Here is a 26,725-nt window from a genome sequence, read left to right on the forward strand (position 1 = left end):
AGAGGACAACCACACGATACACACAAGAACAGAGAACAGAACACTCGACGCTCAATGGCGTCCCTCTTACGTGTTGCCATCTACCGGCGTAAACAAGATGTACATCGGATGTTGGAGCATTACTTCGGGTGTCGAGACAAAAATTTGATGGAATTTTACTTCGGATGTTGGAACAATCGTATGTAAAGACAATTGTATGTAGAGGTTCCACTGTATATATATATATATATATATATATATATATATATATATATATATATATATATATATATATATATATATATATATATATATAAATATATATATTTACAGTGGAACCTCTACACACGAACGTATCTACATCCAAATTTTCCAACATCCGAAGTAAAATTCGAGCAAATTTTTTACTCTACACCCGAATTTTATTTTGACACACGAAGTAAACATTGCGCCATTGAGCGTTGAGTGCTCAGTTCTCTATTCTTGTGTGTATCCTGTGGTTGTCCTCTGTTTGGTCTGTTATTAACAGTGCTTATTTTCTTCCTTTTCTCACATTTCTTTTTTTATTTTACCTATAATCATGGTGCCTAAGAAGCTAAGTTTCAGTACAGGAAGAAGGCAATTCTTTCATTAGAATTGAAGCAAGAAATTATAGAAAAACATGAGAGCAGTGTGCATGTGAGTGATACTGTATTGCTAAACAATATGGCCGGAATAGGCCTATGATCGTGAGGATCATCAAGCTGAAGGCAGCCATTAAAGCAAATAACCATCGAAGGTGATCACCATTATTACAAGACATCTTAGCAATACCCTGGAAAAGATAGAACGCCTTTTGTTGATAGGGATAAAGGACAAAGAGATTGTTGGCAACGATCATTTGTGAGAAGGGCCAGCGTGATGAACAGAAAGAAAGAAAAAAGTGAAGCAAAGAAAACCAAGATAGCATTAACAAGCTCATTTAAATAAGACTTCTCTCTTTTTCTGTTTCTCTCTAAACATAGCATTAACATGTTCTTTAAATAAAATCTCTCTCTCTCTCTCTCTCTCTCTCTCTCTCTCGTTCTTCTTCGCTGTTATAGTGTTAGATACGTCTATTATTTTTTTCCAAGAGAGAGAGAAAGAGAGAGAGAGAGAGAGAGAGAGAGAGAGAGAGAGAGAGAGAGAGAGAGAGAGAGAGAGAGATTAAACAAAAATGTGTTTAGAGTACATTTGATTTTTAACAGCGTCAACGAGTTGAAAAACAATTAAATGTAACTAAGAAAGTAATAACAGCTAATCTGAATTCCTTTACTACCTAAAACAAATAACAAACACACTCGTGTGCGTATGCACAAACACACACACAAGTGCAAAAATTGCTACGCAGTAAGAGAGACTGTCGGGGGGGGGGGGGGGGGGAGGTAGAGATGGTGACTGCGATAACATACCTAACTCGTCACTGAAAGTAATGAAAATTAAAAATCAAAAGAAAAAAAAATGTAAAAAATATGAAATATAAAAATAAAAAAAAATAAAAATAAGCTAAGTTAGATTATAATTTCCGTAGTGTAAGTTACGGTATGTTATCGCAGTCACCATCTCTACCTCCTCGCCGATCGTGTCTCCTAGTGCGTGTGTGTGTGTTTGCGCATACACACACGAGTGTGTTTGTATCAATACTTGTTTTAGTTAATAAAGGAATTCAGATTCACTGATATTGTTTTTTTTTCGTTACATTTAACAGTCTTTCATACGTACACAACACATTTTTGTTTAATCTCTCATTTCTGTTTAATCTCTCTCTCTCTCAGAAAAAATTAATAGACGTCTCTAACACTAACAGTGAAGAAGAACAAGAGAGAGAGAGAGAGAGAGAGAGAGAGAGAGAGAGAGAGAGAGAGAGAGAGAGAGAGAGTATTTATTTAAAGAACATGTTAACACCATGTCTACCTTCTCGCCGATCGTCCGTCTCCTCCTGGCGTTGGCCTGTCTCTAAGGTAAAGTGGCAATAAAACACATTTTTTATTTATTATTTCTTTATAATTATCTTTTTTACATGCTTCTTTCATATTATGCAGTTATGTTATTGTTATGTGTAATTATGTGTAGCCATTTATTAAGGATTTATTATGGGTTTTTAGGCTGAGGAACGAATTAAATGAATTTCCATGTATTCTTATGGGAAAATTCGTTTCTACATCCGAACATTTTTTACATCCGAAGTTGGTTGTGGAACGAATTAAATTCGTATGTAGAGATACCACTGTATATATAATGTAGTGAAATGGTTTGTGCATCGCTATTATCAGCAAAGCTGTACTAGTCAGGGCCCCACATACTAGGTTGGTTTGCTTTGTGCAATCAGACAAAAAATTCCCACCATCACCGATCCATAGTTGGCCAGCATATTATCATTATCACTAGCTAAACTATAGCCCTAGTTGGAAAAGCAGGATGCTAAAAACCCAAGGGCTCCAAAAAGCAAAAATAGTCCAGTGAGGAGAAGAAATAAAGAAACATATAAACTACAAAAGAAGTAATGAACCATTAAAATAGGATATTTTAAGAACAGTATCAACATTAAAACAAATCTTTCCAGTATTAACTAAAAATCTTCACAATACCAAAGGCAGAGAGATATAAGATAGAATAGTGTGCCCGGGTGTACCCTCAAGCAAGAGAACTCTACTCAAAGCCAGTGGAAGACCATGGTACAGAGGCTATTTCACTACCCAAGACTAGAGAACAACGGTTTGATTTTGGAGTGCCCTCCTAGAAGAGGGGCTTACCATAGCTAAAGAGTATTCTACCGTTACCAAGAGGAAAGTAGCCACTGAACTAATACAGTGCAGTAGTTAACCCCTTAAGCAAAGAAGAATTGCTTGGTGATTTCAGTGTTGTCAGGTATAAGAGGAAAGTGAAGAGTGTGGAAAGAATAGGACAGACTATTCAGTGTATATGTAGGTAAAGAAAAAATGAGCCATAACCAGAGAGGGATCCAATGTATTATTGTCTGGTCAGTCAAAGAACCCAATAACTCTCTGATGATAGTATCTCTATGGATGGCTGCTGCCCTGGCCAAACCCCAGACAAGAATAAGGACATGTCTGAGCCCTTTATCTTGCAGAGGATTAGAAGTAGCTACATTTATTGTTGTTGTATAGAGAAATAAATGAATATATAATATATATATATATATATATATATATATATATATATATATATATATATATATATATATATATATATATATATATATATATATATATATATATATATATATATATATATATATATATATATATATATACAGTGATGCCTCAGCATACGAAAGTAATCCGTCCAGGATACGGTTTCGTATCCTGAGTCGTGTTTTACATGTAAATAGCCTAATCCGTTCCAAGCCTTATGAAAAGACACCTTTTCTTTCATAAACATGCTAAACTGTAGTAATAAACATGCAATGCAGCCATTTCTATCATTCAATAATTAACACAACCGTTAACAACAGCCTAATCCATTCCAGAAACCACCATGAGATTATTCAATAAAGGGATTTTGACGTAGGAAAAATCTATTTCTGGGCGAGGGACCTGTGCCGCCTAGTGAATAAGCTCCTATTAGCACTTATTCTTAGGTAAATTACTGCTAAATATACCAGAGAAAAAATTTAAAGGAGTGCTAGGTTAACTAGCTCGCTCACCTATTGGTGTCGGTATAAAATTGGGCGTATAATCCAGAGGTCCCGCACTATTTAGATTCATCCACGACAAAGACCCCAAGAGGAGAGCCGTTCAACCTCACTCGGCACCACCAACTCTGCATCCGCTCAGAACCCAACTCCTTAGCACCCACAGTTTGGTGACTCCAAGGGAGAGGAGCTGGGAGGGTTCACTGGGCGGCACAGGTCCCTCGCCCAGAAATAGATTTTTCCTACGTCAAAATCCCTTTTCTGGGCTTGAACCTGTGCCGGCCAGTGAATATATACAAGAGAAATGTCACCAAACTTGCAAAATAAAGGAAAAACATAAACATAAGGAAAATACAAGTTACTTTAATCAGAGATGAGTGCCAAAAACAGCTATAAGGGTATCTTAAAAAGAACATAAATCCACTTGGTAGAACAATTGACAAAAAGGTAAGGTATAATAATGCCGTGAGTGATGATATATACAGATACTCAGAGGTCAAAAATTTACAAATATAGTAATAGTAATCAGGTGCGAAACCAACGAATACAAATAGGGTATAAATGAGGCAGGTAAGGGGGAGAGATAAAAGGACAAGGAATTAACATGTGAGTTACCTGGGGGTAACTACGCTCCCTGCAGCTACTGTAGGAAATTTAAGGGCTTCCAAATGTTTAAGGTAGTGTTTCTTGAACACTGACGGTGATTTCCACCCTGTATACCTGGAAAGGTCCGTAAAATTCATGTGGTGAAAAAAGTTCACCGAAGTAGCAACCGCTCTGATATCATGTGCAAGAGGAAAAGAGTCAGGGCTAGCTTGTTTAATAAAATACAAAATTTGTTGCCTGATCCCTTTAATGGTAATGGTACCGCCTTGTTCTCTAACGAATAGAGGCCCCGAGGAGTTAGAGGAGGTCCGGGATAAATAAGACCTAAGAGTAGTAACAGGGCACAGAGACGGATCTTGCGTGAGGGGAACAATTTTCCAGGAGGACCATCTGTTCTGAGGGTCTTCGTTCTTAGCTAAAAAGAATTTGTTAGGTGAAAGAAGGACCTCTCCCGAAGGAAGGAACTCAATATGACCCGGGTCTCTTGACAAGGCTGCCAGTTCAGAAATTCTTGCCCCGGAAGCCAAGCTCACCAGGAAAAGTGTTTTCCTGAGAAGGGGAATGTAATCACAAGAACTGTTAATGGTATCAGAAGCCAATTTGAGTACATCATTAAGGAACCAGGTAACCGGGGTAGGACGAGTAACCGGTTTCAGTCTGGCACAGGCTTTCGGAATTGAAGCTAACAAAGAGTCGGTTAAGTCTATGTTAAAACCCACTAGGAAGATCTTTTTCAAAGCAGATTTAATAGTGGTGATAGTATTGACTGCCAGACCTGATTCTAATAAAGTTCTAAAGAAAGTGACTGTAAGGTTCAAGTTCATACAGTGTATGTCTGAGTCTATCAAAAATTTAGCCAACTTTTTAACCGCAGAATCATATTGGCGGATGGTGGAATCCCGTTTATCTGATTCTAGGAACAGGGTGTTTTGAGGATCGATATTGGCACCATGCATGGCCGCAAACTTCATGAAGTCCATAAAGTTAGGGCGCTCTGAATGTTTGAGAAAGCGTACACAACGCGTGTTTGTACTATCTGAGACAGAACCGGATTGGGTATCGGGTGAGGATGTAGTCTCAACTCTCGCAGGAGAGGGTACCAATTGCTCTTGGGCCAGTTGGGTGCGACCAAGGCTACTCGTCCCTTGAAGGATCTCAGTTTGTCTAGGACTTTCAGTAAAAGATTCACCGGGGGAAAGAGATAAATCCTTTCCCAGATGTCCCAATTCTGTGACATGGCGTCTGTGGCGTAAGCCTGAGGGTCTAGATTGGGAGCCACATATACTCTCAATTTGTGGTTGGACTCCGTGGCGAAGAGGTCCACTTGGAGACCGGGAACCCGAGAGAGAATCCACCGGAATGACTTTAGATCGAGTGACCATTCCGATTCTAGAGGGGAGGTCCGGGACAAGGCGTCTGCCACTACGTTCCGGACTCCCGCCAGGTGGACAGCTGAAAGATGCCAACGGTTCGAGGCTGCTAGGGAGAATATGGCTACTAGAACATGGTTCAGAGGCCCTGATTTTGATCCGCCTCTGTTGAGGCAGCGGACCACCACTTCGCTGTCGAGAACCAGACGAAGGTGTTGTCTCTTGGGTGGAGCGAGACGTTTCAGGGTTAGAAGAACTGCCATGGCCTCTAGCACATTGATGTGAAATTGGCGGAATAAGGGAGACCAAAGACCTTGAACTTTCCTGAGCTGAGAATAGCCTCCCCAACCTGATAGGGATGCGTCCGTGTGAATGATTAACTTCGGAGGCGGAAATCGAAGGGGAACTGACTTTGACAGATTGTTGGCCCTTGTCCAAGGAAGAAGTCTTTCCCGGAGAATGGGAGGAAGGCGGACTTTCCTGTCCCGGAGCTTCCGGTTCGCCCTCGAACGCCAGACACGATTGATATCTTTCAATTTTGCCTTCAGAAGTAGATCCGTCACTGAGGCAAATTGAAGGGACCCTAGGATCCTCTCTTGGAGTCGTCTGGAACTTACAGTACTTTGTCTTTGAGAAAGCGTTTGGTGTTCCTTGCAATCTCTAACCTCTTGGGTTTGGGAAGACACAGAGTATGAGATATAAGATCCCATTGCAGGCCGAGCCATTGGAACTTTGATTTCGGAAGAAGACGGGACTTCTTGAAGTTGATCTGGAAGCCTAGAGATTGAAGGTATTGGATGACTCTGTGAGTGGCTTTTAGGCAATTTTGGGAGGTGTCTGGCCAAATGAGCCAGTCGTCCAGATAGGCTACTACTTGAATCCCTTGATTTCTGAGTTCCTGAACAGCAACTTCTGCTAACTTTGTGAAGATCCTTGGGGCGATGTTGAGCCCGAAAGGTATCACCTTGAAGGAGTAATTTTTGTCCCCTAGGCGGAAGCCTAGATACGGACGGAAGTGTCTCGCTATCGGGACGTGATAATAGGCGTCTGTAAGATCGATAGAGGTGGTGACGGCCCCGCGGGGAAGTAAGGTCCGCACCTGCGAGACGGTAAGCATTCGAAACTTGTCGCATTGAATGGACAAGTTGAGAAGGGATAGGTCTAGAATCACTCTTCTCTTGTCCGAATCCTTCTTCGGGACACTGAACAGCCGACCCTGAAACTTCAGGTGTTTCGTTTCTTGTATGGCGTTCTTTTGTAACAGGTCCTGGACAAATTCGACTAGGTCCGGAGTGGAATGTTGATGAAATCTGTTCGGAGGAGGAGGTCCTTGAATCTAACTCCACCCCAGTCCCTTGGAGATGATACTGAAAGCCCAGGGACTGAACCTCCATTTGTTGCGGAAGGCATAAAGCCTCCCCCCTACCCGCTGCACCTCAGTATTGGCTTGAGGAGTTGCCTCCACGTCCGCCTCGGAAGTTCTTTCCCTTGCGAAAGAATCTGCCTCTACCTCTGTTCTGGTTTGAACCACGGTGGTAGCCTCTACCTCTGTTATAACTCTGGGAAGAGCCTTGAGCCTCATAAGACTGGTTAAAGGCTGGAGAGGTGGTGGAGGCACCGGGAAGCTGGCTCTTAGGGAGCAGAACGGTGACATAGTCGTCCGATGAAGGAGCCTGAGAGGTGGAAGGCTGTGCAGGAGCAGCAGGAGATGGAGGAAGAGGCTGTCGGAAAACGGACGAACTACTCTGCTGTTGCCGGAACTGGGTGGAGGTATACGGGCGGAGCTTCTTCCTACCCCGGGCTTGGTAATTTGCGGGATCATATTTCCGCTTAGGAGTCAAACCCCAACGGGCTTTAAGGCTCTGATTGACTCTAGTAGCCTCTGCCAAGACTTCCTCCACAAGATCCTCAGGGAAAAGATTTGAACCCCAGCAAGAGGACCGGATAAGTTTATTAGGCTCGTGCCTAATAGTCGCCTCAGCCAGGACGTGTTTGCGGCACCTACGTTTAGCAATAGCAAAGTCATATAAATCGAAATATAATGACTGCAAAGTAGCCTTATTGAGAGACTTAAAGATACTCTCAGTATCATAAGTTAAGGCTATCGACTCCGTAGACGTGGCCAAGTTCAAAGTTCGACCAACACGTAGGTGGGAATCATACTCCTGTTTAATAAGGGATTCCGGGAGACGGGGAAGCCGTTCACTAAACATAACTGAAGCACAGTCCGCTGTTAGCTTGCCAGAAGTAAAAGTGGTATGGACATTGTCCCAACACTCATTACCTGAAGGAAGAAGGAGGGAGATCGGATCCACCTCTCGGATGGGAGGCAAGGGCTTCTCCTCCAGAGCATATTGGAAAGCAAGCTCTGCTACCTTATTGACGCATGGAGTCACGGTGTTTTTGTCCATTAAGAACATTGTGAAAGAACTCTTATAAGGCGTCAACATGGTATTGGTGCAACCAATATCATTCAGGAACCTAGCCCAAACAGATTGGGCTTGTTCTTTTGGGAAAATGACAGTCTCTTTGGGGACCTTATCCAGCCGAACCAGAGCTTCCTCGGTAAGCCTGGCATAACCATGAAATGGAAATGCTAGACCAGGAGGAAAGAATTCAAAATCCTCTAGAGGACGAGTGCCAAGACCTTCCAATGTTAACATCCCGTCTGAGAATGGGGAATGAAGAGCCATGCGCCAAGGGTTATTCTTGGTAAACGGCGGGAGCTTAGAGGCATCCGGGATGAGAGAGCTTTGAACTCGCTCCGGAGCACCTTGCTTTAATGCCCCAAGTCTCTGACCAATGTTAGAGAACATCGTGTCCATCTTGGCCTGCATTTCCGACACAATCTTAGATTGCATCTCCGACACGATGCGAAGCATGGCTGATTCGGAAAGGCCCGGGCTAGGAGCAGAAGTGGCGGATTGTACTCCCGGGTCGTGAGACTTAGAGGAGGAGCCAGAAGCCTTAGATGACGGGTTTGTATTTGACTTGGAACTATGGGAAGCCTTGTGGGGCTTACGAGCTTTTGGCAAAGTTCTAGATGTAGACTTATCTTTGGGGGGAACCGGGTGTGATCGATGAGACGAATCACGGTCCCCAGAAAAACCATGAAAAGAAGAGAGATCAGATGAAGAAGAAAGAGCGGGGCTGAGGATAGGAATCTCAGCGCCGGTAACACCTGCCTCACTTACCACCCTACCTGCATCCGGATCATCCAATAACATAGGTTCAACATCCAAGTTCATGGAAGCAACATTGTCTTCCAGATCTCCGGGGGCATCCAACGGATCTTGTTCCTGGTCGATGAATCCCGCTATGGTGGCATCAATGTCGGCAATGATGGGTGCCGCAACATGCCTAGCCACAGCGGCTGAAGACTTGGCATTAGGGTAGATCATGGCACAGTAGTCTTCAGATAGGACGTAAGGCTGTTTAGATTTCACGTTTCGGGCAAATCCCCCAACCCACACTTTCAGTGTGGCCCGAGCCGCAGTCTTCTGCTCCGGGGATGCCTGAAATAATAGTGGGAATTACAGAAAGGAAGATTCCCGGCGGTCCTTCAAGACCATAGAAATCTTACTAAATAGTGTATGTATACCAAAAAAGGTAAAATAATTAGAAAGACAACATAGCCAACGGGACGCACCGAATCAGATCCGAGGGTGGTGATGAGGTCAAAACAGACCATACAGTTATCAGGGTGCCAGACCACGATGTCCTCCAGCTGAACTCCGCAGAGGGCGTGAGACCTACATACAGTATGGCCACAAGGCTGATGAAGAACAGCCGCACAGGCCGTCGTCTGACAATGCACCATCTATAAAAAGAATAGTATATGAGAAACTGTAATTCTCTTAAGTAGGGGCGGGTCCGGAGGACCCGGGACTAACATAAGTCTAACTTAAGACTAGAGCTTAACTGTAATACTCTTAAGTAGGGGCGGGTCCGGAGGACCCGGGCCTAAACATAAGTCTAACTTAAGACTAGAGTATAGCTATCCATTCCGGTCGAGCCGGGATCATAAAGAAGGATGCAACATAGAATTAAGACACATGGTGTCTGATTTCCCGGAGCGAGGTTAAGCCCCGGGCCGGGAAATAAAAGTATATCCATAAACCAATACATATAGGAACTCCGGGATAGTGATCTGTCATATATAATCATATATAATCATAGGAACTGTTATAAATTAAGAGGGGGGCGGAACTGTAGATAAGAACCGCCAACAGAACCCGGAGGGTTTCGTATAACATAATAAAAGTGTGATAGGTGAATATAAAATAGGGTGCACCGGGATCCTACTCTGTTGACCGGTGGCCAACCCGTCTAGACAGAGACGAAACCGCCGGGACACCCGGAGGACAAAGTCCATAAACACTGAACTACCCCCTCTAAAAGGAGGGAAGGCAACGGTCCCCTAGGGGAGGGGGGAGAGAAGCCTAGCCACCAACCTAGCGAGAGGGGGAGCTTGGGGGAGGATCACGTGATACGGAGCAGCAGGGCTACCAACTGACGATCCCCAAACACTACCAAACAGATCATACGGAGTAATAAGCAAAAATATTCATTATAATAGTAATAGCGTTGAAAAATATATAAATATACACATAAAAAATTAGGGCAAGGTATGCAACATAATAAATAAATCCAAAAGGACAACACCTGATGGCTTATATGATAAAATTGCCGCCTAGTAACGAAGGTCGGCAAGCCATCTACGATACGTAACTTGATATCGGCCCTAAATATGAACCACAAGGGTTCTAAACGCTAAATAATGAATATCCACAATAAAACATATAAAAAATTTTAACTAATAATAAAAATAATACACTTAGTAACACCGCGAGTGAAACTAAAAGCTCTCAAAACAGGAGTACCAACCGTAAGAGGAATCGAGCAAGACCGATATGATCGAAGAGAATAAACTCCTATAATTTAAATATTAAACGATCTAGATTGCTCAAAACACAGCAAAACATAGCTTGGTACTTAACTTAGACGGTGACTCCTGGGAAACCGATGTAGAAGCCATAATCCAGCGAAAAATAAGGCAAAACACGAGAGCACAAACAAGCGGGTTACCACACAGGCGTGCTAAAAAGGAGTTGAGTTCTGAGCGGATGCAGAGTTGGTGGTGCCGAGTGAGGTTGAACGGCTCTCCTCTTGGGGTCTTTGTCGTGGATGAATCTAAATAGTGCGGGACCTCTGGATTATACGCCCAATTTTATACCGACACCAATAGGTGAGCGAGCTAGTTAACCTAGCACTCCTCTACATTTTTTCTCTGGTATATTTAGCAGTAATTTACCTAAGAATAAGTGCTAATAGGAGCTTATTCACTGGGTGGCACAGGTTCAAGCCCAGAAAAGGGATTTTGACGTAGGAAAAATCTATTTCTGGGCGAAGGACCTGTGCCGCCCAGTGAATAAGCTCCATTTAAGCACTTATTCTTAGGTAATTTACTGCTAAATATACCAGAGAAAAAATGTAAAGGAGTGCTAGGTTAACTAGCTCGCTCACCTATTGGTGTCGGTATAAAATTGGGCGTATAATCCAGAGGTCCCGCACTATTTAGATTAATCCACGACAGAGAACCCCAATAGAGGAGAGCCGTTCAACCTCACTCGGTACTACTACAATGCATCCGCTCAGAACCCAACTCCTTACCACCCAAAGTTTGGGGACTCCAAGGGAGAGGAGCTGGGAGGGTTCACTGGGCGGCACAGGTCCTTCGCCCAGAAATAGATTTTTCCTACGTCAAAATCCCTTTTCTGGGCTCGAACCTGTGCCGCCCAGTGAATCTATACAAGAGAAAAATGTCACCAAACTTGCAAAATAAAGGAAAAAACATAAGCGTAAGAGAAATACAGGATGCTTTAATCAGAGATGAGTACCAAAAAACAATTATAAGGGTATCTTAAATATGAACATAAATCCAATAAGGTAGGTATAATAATGCCGTGAGTGATAATATATACAGATACTCAGGAGCATAAAATATAATAACAGTATTCAGGTGCGAGACCAACGAATACAATAGGGTATAAATGAGGCAGGTAAGAGGGAGAGATAAAGAGTCAAGGCATTAACCTGTGAGTTACTCGGGAGTAACTACGCTCCCTGCGGCTACTGTAGAAAATTTTAGGGCTTCCAAATGTTTAAGGTAGTGTTTCTTGAACACTGACGGTGATTTCCACCCTGTATACCTGGAAAGGTCTGTAAAATTCATGTGGTGAAAGAAGTTCACCGAGGTGGCAACCGCCCTGATATCATGTGCAAGAGGAAAAGAGTCAGGGTTAGCTTGTTTAATAAAATACAAAATTTGTTGCCTGATCCCTTTAATAGTAATGGTACCGCCTTGTTCTCTAACGAATAGAGGCCCCGAGGAGTTAGAGGAGGTCCGGGATAGATAAGACCTAAGAGTAGTGACAGGGCACAGCGACGGATCTTGCGTGAGGGGAACAATTTTCCAGGAGGTCCATATGTTTTGAGGGTCTTCATTCTTAGCCAAAAAGAATTTGTTAGGAGAAAGAAGGACCTCTCCTGAAGGCAGAAAGTCAATATGACCCGGGTCTCTCGACAAGGCTGCCAATTCAGAAATTCTTGCCCCGGAAGCCAAGCTCACTAGGAAAAGTGTTTTCCTGAGAAGGGGCATGTAATCACAAGAACTGTTAATGGTATCAGAAGCCAATTTGAGTACGTCATTAAGGAACCAGGTCACCGGGGTAGGACGAGTAACCGGTTTCAGTCTGGCACAAGCTTTCGGAATTGAAGCTAACAAAGAGTCGGTTAAGTCTATGTTAAAACCCACTAGGAAGATCTTTTTCAGAGCCGATTTAATAGTGGTGATAGTATTGGCTGCCAGACCTGATTCTAATAAAGATCTAAAGAAAGTGACTGTAAGGTTCAAGTTCATACAGTTCACGTCTGAGTCTATTAAAAATTTTGCCAACTTTTTAACTGCAGAGTCATACTGACGGATGGTGGAATCCCGTTTATCTGATTCTAGGAACAAGGTGTTTTGAGGATCAATATTGGCACCATGCATAGCCGCAAACTTCATAAAGTCCATAAAGTTAGGGCGCTCTGAATGTTTGAGAAAGCGTACACAACGCGTGTTTGTACTATCTGAGACAGAACCGGATTGGGTATCGGGTGAGGGTATAGTCTCAACTCCCACAGGAGAGGATACCAGTTGCTCTTGGGCCAGTTGGGTGCGACCAAGGCTACTTGTCCCTTGAAGGATCTCAGTTTGTCTAGAACTTTCAGCAAAAGATTCACCGGGGGAAAGAGATAAATCTTTTCCCAGTTGTCCCAATTCTGTGACATGGCGTCTGTGGCGTAAGCCTGAGGGTCTAGATTGGGAGCCACATATACTCTCAATTTGTGGTTGGATTCCGTGGCGAAGAGGTCCACTTGGAGGCCGGGAACCTGAGAGAGAATCCACCGAAATGACTTTAGATCGAGTGACCATTCCGATTCTAGAGGGGAGGTCCGGGACAGGGCGTCTGCCACTACATTCCGGACTCCCGCCAGGTGGACAGCTGAAAGATGCCAACGGTTCGAGGCTGCTAGGGAGAATATGGCTACTAGAACATGGTTCAGAGGCCCTGACTTTGACCCGCCTCTGTTGAGGCAGCGGACCACCACTTCGCTGTCGAGGACCAGACGAAGGTGTTGTTTCTTGGGAAGAGCGAGACGTTTCAGGGTTAGAAGAACTGCCATGGCCTCTAGCACATTGATGTGAAAATGGCGGAACAAGGGAGTCCAAAGACCTTGAACTTTCTTGAGCTGAGAATAGCCGCCCCAACCTGATAGGGATGCGTCTGTGTGAATGATTAATTCCGGGGGCGGAAATCGAAGGGGAACTGACTTTGACAGACTGTTTGCTCTTGTCCAAGGAAGAAGTCTTTCCCGTAGAATGGGAGGAAGGCGGACTTTCCTGTCCCGGAGCTTCCGGTTCGCCCTCGAACGCCAGACACGATTGATATCTTTCAATTTTGCCTTCAGAAGAAGATCCGTCACTGAGGCAAACTGAAGGGACCCCAGAATCTTCTCTTGAAGCCGTCTGGAACTTACTTTGTCTTTGAGAAAGCGTTTGGTGTTCCTTGCAATCTCTAACCTCTTGGGTCTGGGAAGACACAGAGTATGAGATATAAGATCCCATTGCAGGCCGAGCCATTGGAACTTCGATTTTGGAAGAAGACGGGACTTCTTGAAGTTGATCTGGAAGTCTAGAGATTGAAGATAATGGATGACTTTGTGAGTGGCTTTTAGGCAATTTTGGGAGGTGTCTGACCAAATGAGCCAGTCGTCCAGATAGGCTACTACTTGAATCCCTTGATTCCTGAGTTCCTGAACAGCGACTTCTGCTAGCTTTGTGAAGATCCTTGGGGCAATGTTGAGCCCGAAAGGCATCACCTTGAAGGAGTAACTTTTGTCCCCTAAGCGAAAGCCTAGGTACGGACGGAAGTGTCTCGCTATCGGGACGTGATAGTAGGCGTCTGTAAGATCGATAGAGGTGGTGACGGCCCCACGGGGAAGTAAGGTCCGCACCTGCGAGACGGTAAGCATTCGAAACTTGTCGCATTGAATGGACAAGTTGAGAAGGGATAGATCTAGAATCACTCTTCTCTTGTCTGAATCCTTCTTCGGGACACTGAACAGCCGACCTTGAAACTTCAGATGTTTCGTTTCTTGTATGGCATTCTTTTGTAAAAGATCCTGGACAAATTCGACCAGGTCCGGGGTGGAATGTTGATGAAATTTGTTCGGAGGAGGAGGTCCTTGAATCCAACTCCACCCTAGTCCCTTGGAGATGATACTGAACGCCCAGGGACTGAACCTCCATTTGTTGCGGAAGGCATAGAGCCTCCCCCCTACCTGCTGCACCTCAGTATTGGTTTGAGGAGTTGCCTCCACGTCCGCCTCGGAAGTTCTTTCCTCTGCGAAAGGCTCTTCCCCTGCCTTTGTTCTGGTTAGAGCCACGGTGGTAGCCTCTACCTCTACCATAACTCTGGGAAGAGCTATGAGCCTCGTAGGACTGGTTAAAGGCAGGGGAAGTGGCGGAGGCACCAGAAAGCTGGCTCTTAGGTAGCAGAACGGTGACATAGTCATCCGAAGGAGCCCGAGAGGTGGAGGGCTGTGCAGGGGCAACAGAAGATGGAGGAAGAGGCAGCCGGAAGTTGGATGAAGCACTCTGTTGTTGCCTGAACTGGGTGGAGGTATATGGTCTAAGCTTCTTCCTACCCCGGGCTTGATAATTTGCGGGGTCATACTTGCGTTTAGGGGTCAAACCCCAACGGGCTTTAAGGCTCTGATTAACCCTAGTGGCCTCCGCCAAGACTTCCTCTACGAGATCCTCGGGGAAGAGATTTGAACCCCAACAGGAGGACCGGATGAGTTTATTAGGTTCATGCCTAATCGTCGCCTCAGCTAGAACATGCTTGCGACATCTGCGTTTAGCAGTAGCAAAGTCATACAAGTCATAATATAACGACTGTAACGTAGCCTTGTTGAGAGACTTAAAAATACTCTCCGTATCGTAAGTCAAGGCTATCGACTCCGTGGATGTGGCCAGGTTTAGAGTACGGCCCACACGTAGGCGGGAATCATATTCCTGTTTAATGAGAGATTCCGGGAGACGGGGAAGCTTCTCACTAAACAAGACTGAGGCACAGTCTGCTGCAAGCTTGCCGGAGGTAAAGGTGGTATGGACGTTGTCCCAACACTCAATACCTGAGGGAAGAAGGAGGGAGATTGGATCCACCTCTCGGATGGGAGGCAAGGGCTTCTCCTCCAGAGCATATTGAAAGGCAAGCTCTGCCACCTTATTGACGCATGGAGTCAAGGTGGTCTTGTCCATTAAGAACATCGTAAAGGAGCTTTTATGAGGCGTCAGCATGGTGTTAGTGCAGCCGATGTCATTCAAAAATCTGGCCCAAACAGATTGGGCTTGCTCCTTCGGGAAGATGACCGTCTCTTTGGGGACCTTGTCTAATCGGACTAAAGCTTCCTCGGTAAGTCTGGCATAACCATGAAATGGAAATGCCAGACCCGGAGGAAAGAATTCAAAGTCCTCTAGAGGACGAGTGCCAAGGCCCTCCAGAGTCAACATTCCGTCTGAGAACGGGGAATGAAGAGCCATCCGCCAGGGGTTGTTCTTGGCAAACGGCAGGAGCTTAGAGGCATCCGGTATGAGAGAGCTTTGGACTCTCTCCGGAGCTCCTTGCTCTAAAGCCCCAATTCTCTGACCGAAGTTAGAGAACATCGTGTCCATCCTCGACTGCATCTCCGAAACCAACTTTTCCTGCATCTCCGACACGATGCGAAGCATAGCTGATTCGGAAAGGCCCGGGCTAGCAGCAGGAGGGGCGGAAGGAACTCCCGGGTCGTGAGACTTAGAGGAGGAACCAGAGGTCTTTGAAGACGGGTTCGTACCATGTTTAGAGCCATGAGAAGTCTTGTGAGGCTTGCGAGCTTTGGGTAAGGTCCTTGAAGTAGACTTATCCTTAGGGGGAACCGGGTATGAACGTTGAGACGAATCACGGTCCCCAGAAAATCCAAGAAAGGAAGAGCGATCAGAAGAAGAAGAAAGAGCGGGGCTGAGGATAGGAATCTCAGCGCCGGACACACCTGCCTCACTTACCACCCTACCTGTATCCGGCTCGTCTAGCAACATTGGTTCGACGTCCAGGTTCATGGAGGCAACATTGTCCTCCAGACCTCCGGGGGCGTCCGATGGATCTTGCTCTGGGTCGATGAGACCCGTTATAGTGGCATCAATGTGGGCAATGATGGGAGCTGCCACATGCCTAGCCACAGCAGCTGAAGACTTGGCGTTGGGGTAAACCATGGTGCAGTAGTCCTCAGATAGGACGTACGGCCGCTTAGACTTTACATTCCGGGCAAACCCACCAATCCACACCTTCAGTGTGGCCCGAGCCGCAGACTTTTGCTCCGGGGATGCCTGAAATAATAGGGGGAATTATAAAAGGGAGACTCCCAATGGTCCTTCAAGACCATAGATATCTTACTAATAGTAAATAAAATAAGAAGGCAATATAGCCAACGGGACTCACCGAGTCAGATCCAAGGGTAGTGATGAGGTCGAAGCAAATCACACAGTTATCCGGGTGCCATACCACAACGTCTTCCAGTTGAACCCCACAAGGGGCGTGAGATCGGCAGACGGAGTGGCCACAAGGCTGGTGCAGAACAGCTGCACAGGCCGGCGTCAGACAATGCACCATCTGTAAAAAGAATAGTATATGAGAAACTGTAATTCTCTTAATTAGGGGCGGGTCTGGAGGACCCGGGCCTAACATAGGTCTAACACAAGATTAGAGCTTAACTGTACTATTCTTTAAGTGGCCTAACATAGGTCTAACACAAGAAAAGAGCTTAACTGTACTATTCTTTTAAGTAGGGGCGGGTCCGGAGGACCCGGGCCTAACATAGGTCTAACACAAGATTAGACTGTAAAAAATAAAATAAATTTTTTTTTTTTTTTTTTTTTTTTTTTATAGGGGCGGGTCCGGAGGACCCGGGCCTAACATAGGTCTAACGCAAGGTTAGAGCTAACTGTAATATTCTTACATAGGGGCGGGACCAGGGGTCCCGGGCCTAAACATAAGTCTAACTTGAAACTAAAGTATAGCCATCCATTCCGGTCAAGCCGGGAGCATAAAAAAGGATGCAATAACAAGGAATTAAGACACATAGTGTCTAATTTCCCGGGGTGGGGTAGACCCCGGGCCGGGAAATAAAGGTATATTCAATACCAATTCCTTTAGAGACTCCGGGGTAGTGATCTGTCATATATAATCATCATAGGAAATGTTATAAAATAATAGGGGGGCGGAACTGTAACTAAGAACTGCCAATCGAACCCGGAGGGTTTCGTATAACATAAGCCAGAATGAAAAGTGAATATAAAATAGGGTGCACCGGGATCCAACTCTGTTGACCGGTGGCCAACCAGACTAGACAGAGACTAAACCGCCGGGCCACCCGGAGGACAAAGTCCATAAACACTTAACTACCCCCTCTAAAAGGAGGGAAGGCAACGGTCCCTTAGTGGAGGGGGGAGAAGCCTAGCCTCCCACCTAGCTAGAGGGGGAGCGTGGGGGAGGATCACGTGATACGAGGCAGCAGGGCTACCAACTGACGATCCCCAATCAGACAGATCAAACGGAGTAATGGCACAAATATTCATTATAAAATTAATAATAGCGTTAAATATATGAATAAACACATAGAAAATTTTTGGGCAAGGCATGCAACATAAATAATTAAATCACAAAAGACACACCTGATGGCTAAAATAACATTGCCGCCTTAGCACGGTCGGCAGCCATAGCGATACGTAAATGATATCGGCCCAAAAATTGAACCACGAGGATTCTAAACGCTAAATAATGAATATTCACAATAACAAATAATATTTGATAATAAAAATAATACACATAATAACACCGCAAGTGAAAATTAAAAGCTCTCAAAAACAGGAGTACCAACTGTAGTGAAATCAAGCAAGATCGGTATGAACGAAGAGAATAAACTCCTATAATATAAATATTAAACGATCTAGGTTGCTCAAAACACAGTAAAACCCAGCTTGGTACTTAACTTAGACGGTGTCTCCTGGGAAACCGACGAAGAAGCCATAATTCACTAGAAAATATCCAAAAATCGAGAGCACTAGAAAAATGCGGGTTACTGCACAAGTCGTGCTAAACGGAGTTGGGTTCTGAGCGGATGCATTGTAGTAGTACCGAGTGAGGTTGAACGGCTCTCCTCTATTGGGGTTCTCTGTCGTGGATTAATCTAAATAGTGCGGGACCTCTGGATTATACGCCCAATTTTATACCGACACCAATAGGTGAGCGAGCTAGTTAACCTAGCACTCCTTTACATTTTTTCTCTGGTATATTTAGCAGTAAATTACCTAAGAATAAGTGCTTAAATGGAGCTTATTCACTGGGCGGCACAGGTTCGAGCCCAGAAATGTAGTTATAGCCTAGTTATCCCCTCCAAGCCCTAAGAAAACTGTCCGTTTTCTTTACTACTGTATAAAAGTTACGGTACTATATGTAAAGCATTTGGATCAGTGAAGGTGTATTGTTACCTGTAAACCTAAATTAAGGGTTGATACCCTGAAAAAAAAGGTACTGTACTCTCGGCGACGAGTTGGGATCTCGTAAGCTTTTCGTATCCTGAAAATTTTTTCGTATGCTGGGGCATAAAAATCTTTGTATCGCTTTTCGTATCCTGAATTTTTCGTAAGCAGAAACTTTCGTATCCAGAGGTATCACTGTATATATATCTCCGCATCATAGTCTTGCACGTCACACCTTTGTGCTGCAGGGGAAAGGTGTGGAACCAGAGTGTGTGGGCATCGCTCTGGCAAAGTGTTGTCCACTCTAAACAAAGTCACGGCCTTTTCAGTACAGTATTACTACTGTCTCTCTAACACCCTCTTTAGTTCCTTTTTCTTCCTCGCCTCCTCGCCCTACCTAAAATTACCAGTGGCAATATATACAGTAGGAAGTAGGTTAGCCAGGGCACCAGCCACCAGTTGAGATACTTCTGCTAAGGAGTTATGGGGTCCTTTGACTGGCCAGACAGTACTACATTGGATTCTTCTCTCGGGTTACGGTTCATTTTCCCTTCGCTTACACATACACCACCGTATAGTCTGGCCTATTCTTTACATATTCTCCTCTGTCCTCATACACCTGACAACACTGAGATTACCACATACACCTGACAACACTGAGATTACCAAACAATTTTTCTTCACCCAAGGGATTACTGCACTATCATTTTTCCGTGGCCACTTTCCTCTAGGTAAGGGTAGAAGAGACTCTTTAGCTATGGTAAGCAGCTCTTCTAGGAGAAGGACACTCCAAAATCAAACCACTGTTCTCTAGTCTTGGGTGGTGCCATAGCCTCAGTACCATGGTCTTGGGTTAGAGTTCTCTTGCTTGAGGGTACACACGGGAACACTATTCTATCTTATTTCTCTTGTTTTGTTAGTTTTTAGATTTTATACAGGAGGTATTTGAATTTTGTTACTGTTTTCAAAATATTTTATTTTTCCTAGTTTCATTTCTTCACTGGGCTATTTTCCCTGTTAGAGCCTCTGGGCTTAGAGCATCCTACTTTTCCAACTAGGGTTGTAGTTTAGCAAGTAATAATAATAATAATAATAATAATAATAATAATAATAATAATAACAATAATAATAATAATAATAATAATAATTATATACACAGCTCTGCCACAAAACACAATATTTTACGAAAAGTAGAAGTTACTTTACGGCCAGAGCTTATTTAAACAATACTGGGACCTGGTACTCAACTTTCCAGAAGAAGGCGAGGCTGAAGGCTACGACATTACGGCGATGTAAGCAGATAAGGAAATCACTTGGGAAAAATCCGACTTAGCGTAGAAGCTACAGGCGAAAGGATGAGGACGGACGTGACGTCATTTACCAATGGCGCCCGTTTGTTTACGTCTCGAGTACCAAAAGTAGCCACGGACGAGAGTAACTTTGGAACGGCTCCTCAGTTACTCAGCCACCTTTCCATATCGAAGTGTTAACTCTATACTGTATGGGGTGCAGATAGCTATGTAGCGTGTTAATACATGCGTCCCCTGTTGATATACGATATCCTTGAGGGAAACCTTTAGGGTACTCGCACCAGAAGTTAGAATCCCGTGATAACCTTTAGTTTAATTCTCTGGGAATATCCACTATAATTAAATATACCCTAGGAAGCTACTGAAGGAACCTTCCATCAGGACGTCATGGCTATCTCACCCAAAAATAGATTTTTCGCTTCGCTCAAAATCCGTTATATATATATACTGTATATATATATATATATATATATATATATATATATATATATATATATATATATATATATATATATATATACAGTATATATATATATATATATATATATATATATATATATATATATATATATATATATATATATATATATATATATATATATATATATATACATACATACATACATACATATATATATATATATATATATATATATATATATATATATATATATACATACATACATACATACATATATATATATATATATATATATATATATATATATATATATATATATATATATATATATATATATATATATATATATATATATATATATATAACCCCTTCTCACCATTGACAAGTGATGTCAAGAAGACAGGAATTTGGTTTCAACTTTGAACCTGAAAAAAATAATGGATTTACAGGGTAACACTAAGCTTATTGTGATTGGAGGAGAGTCTTGACTAGGTAACTGATATAGTGATATAATTTCAGAGAAATGTTTTACATCCCAGAACCTTGAATTATGTAGTAACATTTTAGAGAAATTCTCCTTGTCCCGCAACCTTAAAATACGCATAAAATAGTGAATGTGTTTAGGACAATGTATTCTAGTCCCATACCCATACCCACAAGGTAGGTTTGCCCTACCTCATGTGTACTGTACTGTATACAGCAGTGGAATTATGTGCAACAAAATCATGTGTAACTGAAATGTTTATAGAAGTGTAACAAAGTGTTATAAGAGTGTGGAAAAGTTTTAAAAGTTTATAACACTATGGGGAGAGTTTATAGAGGCTTAACATACACGTAAATAGCAAAAAACAGGTTTCCTCTATATTTTGTGGGGGAAGTGGGTCCTGGAACATAACCTTCGCAAAAAGAGTGAGACGACTGTAAGTAGTACAGTACAGTGCATGAATTTCAAGAATGTTTTATTGAAATAATATGATCTAGAAATGGATTATGAAACTCCCCACTTTATTCAAATACAGTATAAAAAATACATTAAGCTTCATGCATTGGACATCATTACTAACACTTCTTTAACTGGTATCAATAACATTCAATCCAGTGTTGAAAAATAAAATTGAATTGATATAATACTATACCTTGTTATGGCTGCTTTTTGTGCAGATTGCAATTCACTTTGTGTATCTTCTTTTTCTTTGTCATACAAAGATTTCAGCTCTGCTTGTAAATCTTGCATTTCCTGTAAAAGTGTTTAGACAAATCTTAGTACATTGCAAGTGAAGGTTTTAAAAAATGCAAAATTTTAAATGTTATTTTTAGAATTAAATCAAACTGAAAATGCAAAATGCTAGTCACTTGTGGCTAAAAATACACATTAAAATAAAAGTCAGAAACACTCAAATTCCAAATCTAATACACATCAATTCAGAATGTCATGGAGCTTTGAGGTTTCAAAGAAAAAATTGAATTTTAGTAATATTTATTATTTCTATACTCACTGGATGTTCACATTGCTTTTCTCCGCAGAACTTGGTTTAATACAAATGTTTGCTTTATAAAAAGACACAGGAAATGTAAAGCCCTAAAATAGACTTACTTAGCACTTGAGATTCACTTCTTAGTCAAGTACTATGGACAGTCCCTGGGATAACCAACAAGGATCGTTCCACAAAAGCAGTAGTTGAAGTTGGTACTGCATCACTTGAATTAAAATTGTGTCTAGATCAAATACCCTATGCCTATTCCAATTAAGATGATGTTGAAAAGCTCTCAGAGAACAGAGGAATTTGATAGCCCTCTCAGATCATGGACAGCACCCATAGCTCAAGATGAAGACATTCCTAGACCTGATAAAAGTGGGACAGCCTTCTTCCTAAAAGTATCTGTTGGGGAAGACCATCATAGTGTTCTCCTATAAGTTCAACGTATCCCTTTGACATTTTGGCCGGAACACTTGTTAGACCAAAAACCTGATGGTCAACCACATTTACGAAATGACTCCTTTAGATAAGGATTCTACGAAAGTAGTTGCTACAGACGATAGGGAAAAACACATGTTTTTCGAAAAAGCAACCTCAAATGGTCACTTTGCATCCTGGAGTCCACTTTAGTTACAACATTATCGATTTTATCTTTATCTAATATAAAACAACAAAATTCACAAAGTCTGCTACAGGTCTGGAAGACCTATCGGAAATATCTTTATCGAAACAAGTTAGATAATCAAAATAATATTAAGATCCTGATGACCTGCAAACTTCTCTTCTATAGGAATTGAAATAACACCGATTACAGATTCTACGAAGGAGAAAATTTTGAGTATATTCCCCACTTTATTACCAGCAATCAGCATTTCTTTAGTCAAGTAGCACAAAGAAATCCTGCATTCAAAGATTTTCTTTTGTTTACACTAATGGTGGGTTCAAACAAATCAACTAGATCTGAATCTATAACAAGGTTAGGGAACTAATTTGTTTTATAAATCACAGAACAATTTTATGGGAGAAAAGGTTTCATCATTAAAAAGGAAGATGAATTTGTAGTTTTTCTTTACACTTGAGATAATCCCTTATCAAATATGTCTGAAAACTTATTAAAACTTAGGAGGCAGTGATAGACAACTTAGAATATTAAGCAGTGTTATAACTTAGTTAGTAAGATGTAGTTTAGTGAGATCTGTGTTACTGTATAGATGTGAGTCATGGTATGACAATGAAGGGATTTTGACGAAGGAAAAATCTATTTCTGGGCGAGGTACCTGTTTCGCTCCGTGAAATGCTCCTTATAGCACCATTTCTAAGGTATAAATACTGCTAAATATACCAGAGAAAAAAGTTGTATGGAATGCCAGGAATACATCCAGCTTGCTCACCCTTATAGGGGGTCGGTATAGTGACAGGGGCGTGTTAACCCTTTTACCCCCGGGGTATTTGGAAATTTCCAACCCTTAACCCCCAAGGGGTTATTTTTTTCCCAGCACATTTTGCAGTATATTTTTTTCAAATTGCTCTAACAGCCTTAATTTTTGTCATAGAGAGGTCAGGTTGGTCTCATTCTCTTGGAAAATGCCTGAATTTTCTCAAAAATTTATCAAAAAATATGAAAAACTAATTTTTATAGCATTTTTTTTGCAAGGACGTACCGGTACGTCCATGGGGCTAAAGGGATGGCTTCTGTGAAACGTACCAGTACGTTCTTTGGGGGTAAAAGGGTTAAAACCACTATCAGAGGTCCCTTACCAATTAGTCCTCTCCTTCCTCAACATCCCCCATTACTACGAGGTGCCGTTCTACATCCGACTACTGCCTGCTACTACGGCTACTGCCCCCCCCCCACCACTACCACTACCCACACTTCTCCCATCATTCCTTCTATAGCACCGTGATATCAACACACGTTCTTGTGTTCTGAACCTTTATTTTGTGTTTAGTGAAGATGTCTGAGCTTCAGGAGACTCCTACTCCCACATTAAGTATTGCAATTAAATGAAACTATAAGAGAGATTACTCGAGTGCCATATGTGGATGAGATTCTGGTGAGGGGTAGATGGAAATAGTTTGGGCATGCTCTTTGCACCACCCAAGAGAAACTAGTTCATCAAACCTTCAACTGGGCTCCACAAGGCACTAGAAGAGTTGGAAGACCCAGGCATATATGGTGAGAACTATGAAGCGTGAAGTAGATGATGAATACAGAAGTATTGAATTAAAAGCTCAAGATAGAGACGACTGGTGAAATCTAACTGAACCCTTTTGCGTCAATAAGCATAGGAGGATGAGATGATGATAACTTACCTTGAGCAGTTTATCTGGATACATATCAGAAATAAGTTTACCTAAAGATCAAAAAGGAGATATATCATTAGAGTTAGCTATTCCTAGGCATTATCCTAATCAGTCAAGCTCTTCCTATACATTATCCTCATCTTCATCTTGGAGAATCCTCTCAAAAGAAAATTACATGCTTGCCCTTTTGTTTACTTAGAATGGTAATTCTGCCTGCACTAGGCAAGGGACTTGTTTTGGTAGCTAAGATAGTAGCACCTACATTAACACCATTTATGAAAATATGAGATGTATTAGTGGCCAAGCCTATATTAAACCAATGCTCACTGCTATCTGAAACATGATGCAACTGATTAGCTCCTGCAAAAACTTAAAAAGATTTATCTAACATTGGTCTCTCCTGCTTCACATGAACCATCCCAGTTATTAATACAGGTATAAAGAGGAAGCTCATGAGTGCTTACTCCGGCAAGTGGCAGCATATTAGGATCCAGGTTAACAGCTTGGTCTTCTATCTCAGAACCTAGTGGTTGTATATAACAGACCAAATTATGGAAATGTGAAGATTTTACAATAGAAGGACCTGAAGTAATTCAAGAGTGTGAGGCTCGTAGAAAGGTGATTGACTACATATGTGCTGTGCACAATCAGAACCCATATTGACTGGTTTACTAGAACCACTTGGCAAAATTTAATGAGTTAGGCTATGCAAACTAGAACCAATGCCTTTGTATGAAAACTGACTGGACTTCTTAGATTTAGCAAATGATGCAAAAGAGGTAAACAGCTTATGAGTTAAATTCACATTAACACAAAAACCTCATTAATAGCTGGAGTGACATTATCATCATCATCTTCCACTGTAATAAACTAGCCTAGTTTTCGCTGGGTCTTCTTTTGATTGATTGATTAATTTAGAGTTCTCTGGCATCCTGACATCAAATGTCATTGATGCCAATATAATTTAATAAAGATATGGAATAAGATAATACTGTATTCAATTTAAAACCATAAAATGATCAGATAACATCAGAACAAGCCTCTTTTCAAGATGATTGACTAATTAATTTTGAGTTTTTTGGCATCCTGACATTGAAGGTCACTGACGCAGATATCATTTGTTGTAAATACAGATTACAAGGAAATTCAATTCAGAACAATAACAGCAAAGATATCCTTATAAAACTTAAATAGCTATCAGAAGACCAACTTATGAAATAAAACTGAAAAATGATACTTTAATTATAAAATAAATTTTTGAATATACTTACCCGGTGAATATATAATAGCTGCTGCTCAGCGGCTCGACAAAAAAACACACAAAAACTCGCGAGCGATCGCTATGAAGGTTGCGGGTGTGCCCACCAGCGCCAACTATCGGTCAGATACCGCAAATGCATGTAAACAAGCCTCAATTCTTCTCGTCCCGCTGCGTCTCTATTGGGGAGGAAGGGAGGGCCTTTAATTTATATATTCACCGGGTAAGTATATTCAAAAATTTATTTTATAATTAAAATATAATTTTTAAATATTTAACTTAGCCGGTGAATATATAATAGCTGATTCACACCCAAGGTGGTGGGTAGAGACCAGAGTTAATTAAGTTTACAGTGTATATGCTTAGAGTTTTTGACAGTTATAATATAACAAAACTCAAATATATAGGTACCTGGTAAGGAAGTTGACTTAGACGATTACTCTGCCTTGTAAGTCTGTCTTCCTCACAAAGCCCAGCGATCCTCTTAGGATGCTGAAAGACTCCCAGGAGCTGAAGTATCAAGGGCTGCAACCCATACAAACAGGACCTCATCAAACCCCTAATCTGGGCGCTCTCAAGAAATGACTTTGACCACCCGCCAAATCAACCAGGATGCGAAAGGCTTCTTAGCTTTCCGTACAACCCAAAAAAACAATATTAAAAACATTTCAAGAGACAGATTAAAAAGGATATTGGAATTAGGGAAGTGTAGTGGTAGAACCCTCACCCACTACTGCACTCGCTGCAACGAATGGACCCAGTGTGTAGCAGTCCTCGTAAAGAGTCTGGACATCTTTTAAGTAAAATGACGCGAACACTGACTTGCTTCTCCAAAAAGTCGCGTCCATAATACTTTGCAGAGATCTATTTTGCTTGAAGGCCACGGAGGTTGCTATAGCTCTAACTTCGTGCGTCTTAACCTTAAGCAAACATCGGTCTTTCTCATTAAAGTGAGAATGAGCTTCTCGTATTAAAAATCTGATAAAATATGACAAAGCATTCTTTGACATAGGCAATGATGGTTTCTTAACTGAGCACCATAATGCCTCAGATTTACCTCGTAATGACTTAGTACGAGCTAAATAGAACTTAAGAGCTCTAACAGGACATAATACTCTTTCCAGTTCGTTGCCTACGATCTTTGATAAGCAAGGAATATCAAAAGATTTAGGCCAAGGACGAGAAGGCAGTTCATTTTTG

The 26,725-nt window shown here is 42.1% G+C and overlaps 1 protein-coding gene across 1 annotated transcript in view; it reads right to left on the reverse strand.

The window, feature by feature from the left end:
• LOC137630581 (centrosomal protein of 164 kDa-like) overlaps positions 1-26,725 on the reverse strand; it is a 248,136-nt gene that overhangs the window by 66,984 nt on the left and 154,427 nt on the right. Inside the window, 1 exon segment of the mRNA XM_068362144.1 lies at positions 21,622-21,722. Coding sequence (XP_068218245.1) covers positions 21,622-21,722 — 101 coding nt within the window.

The sequence above is a fragment of the Palaemon carinicauda genome, chromosome 38 (assembly GCF_036898095.1).
Source record: "Palaemon carinicauda isolate YSFRI2023 chromosome 38, ASM3689809v2, whole genome shotgun sequence".
In the NCBI taxonomy this organism is placed as follows: Eukaryota; Metazoa; Arthropoda; class Malacostraca; order Decapoda; family Palaemonidae; genus Palaemon; species Palaemon carinicauda.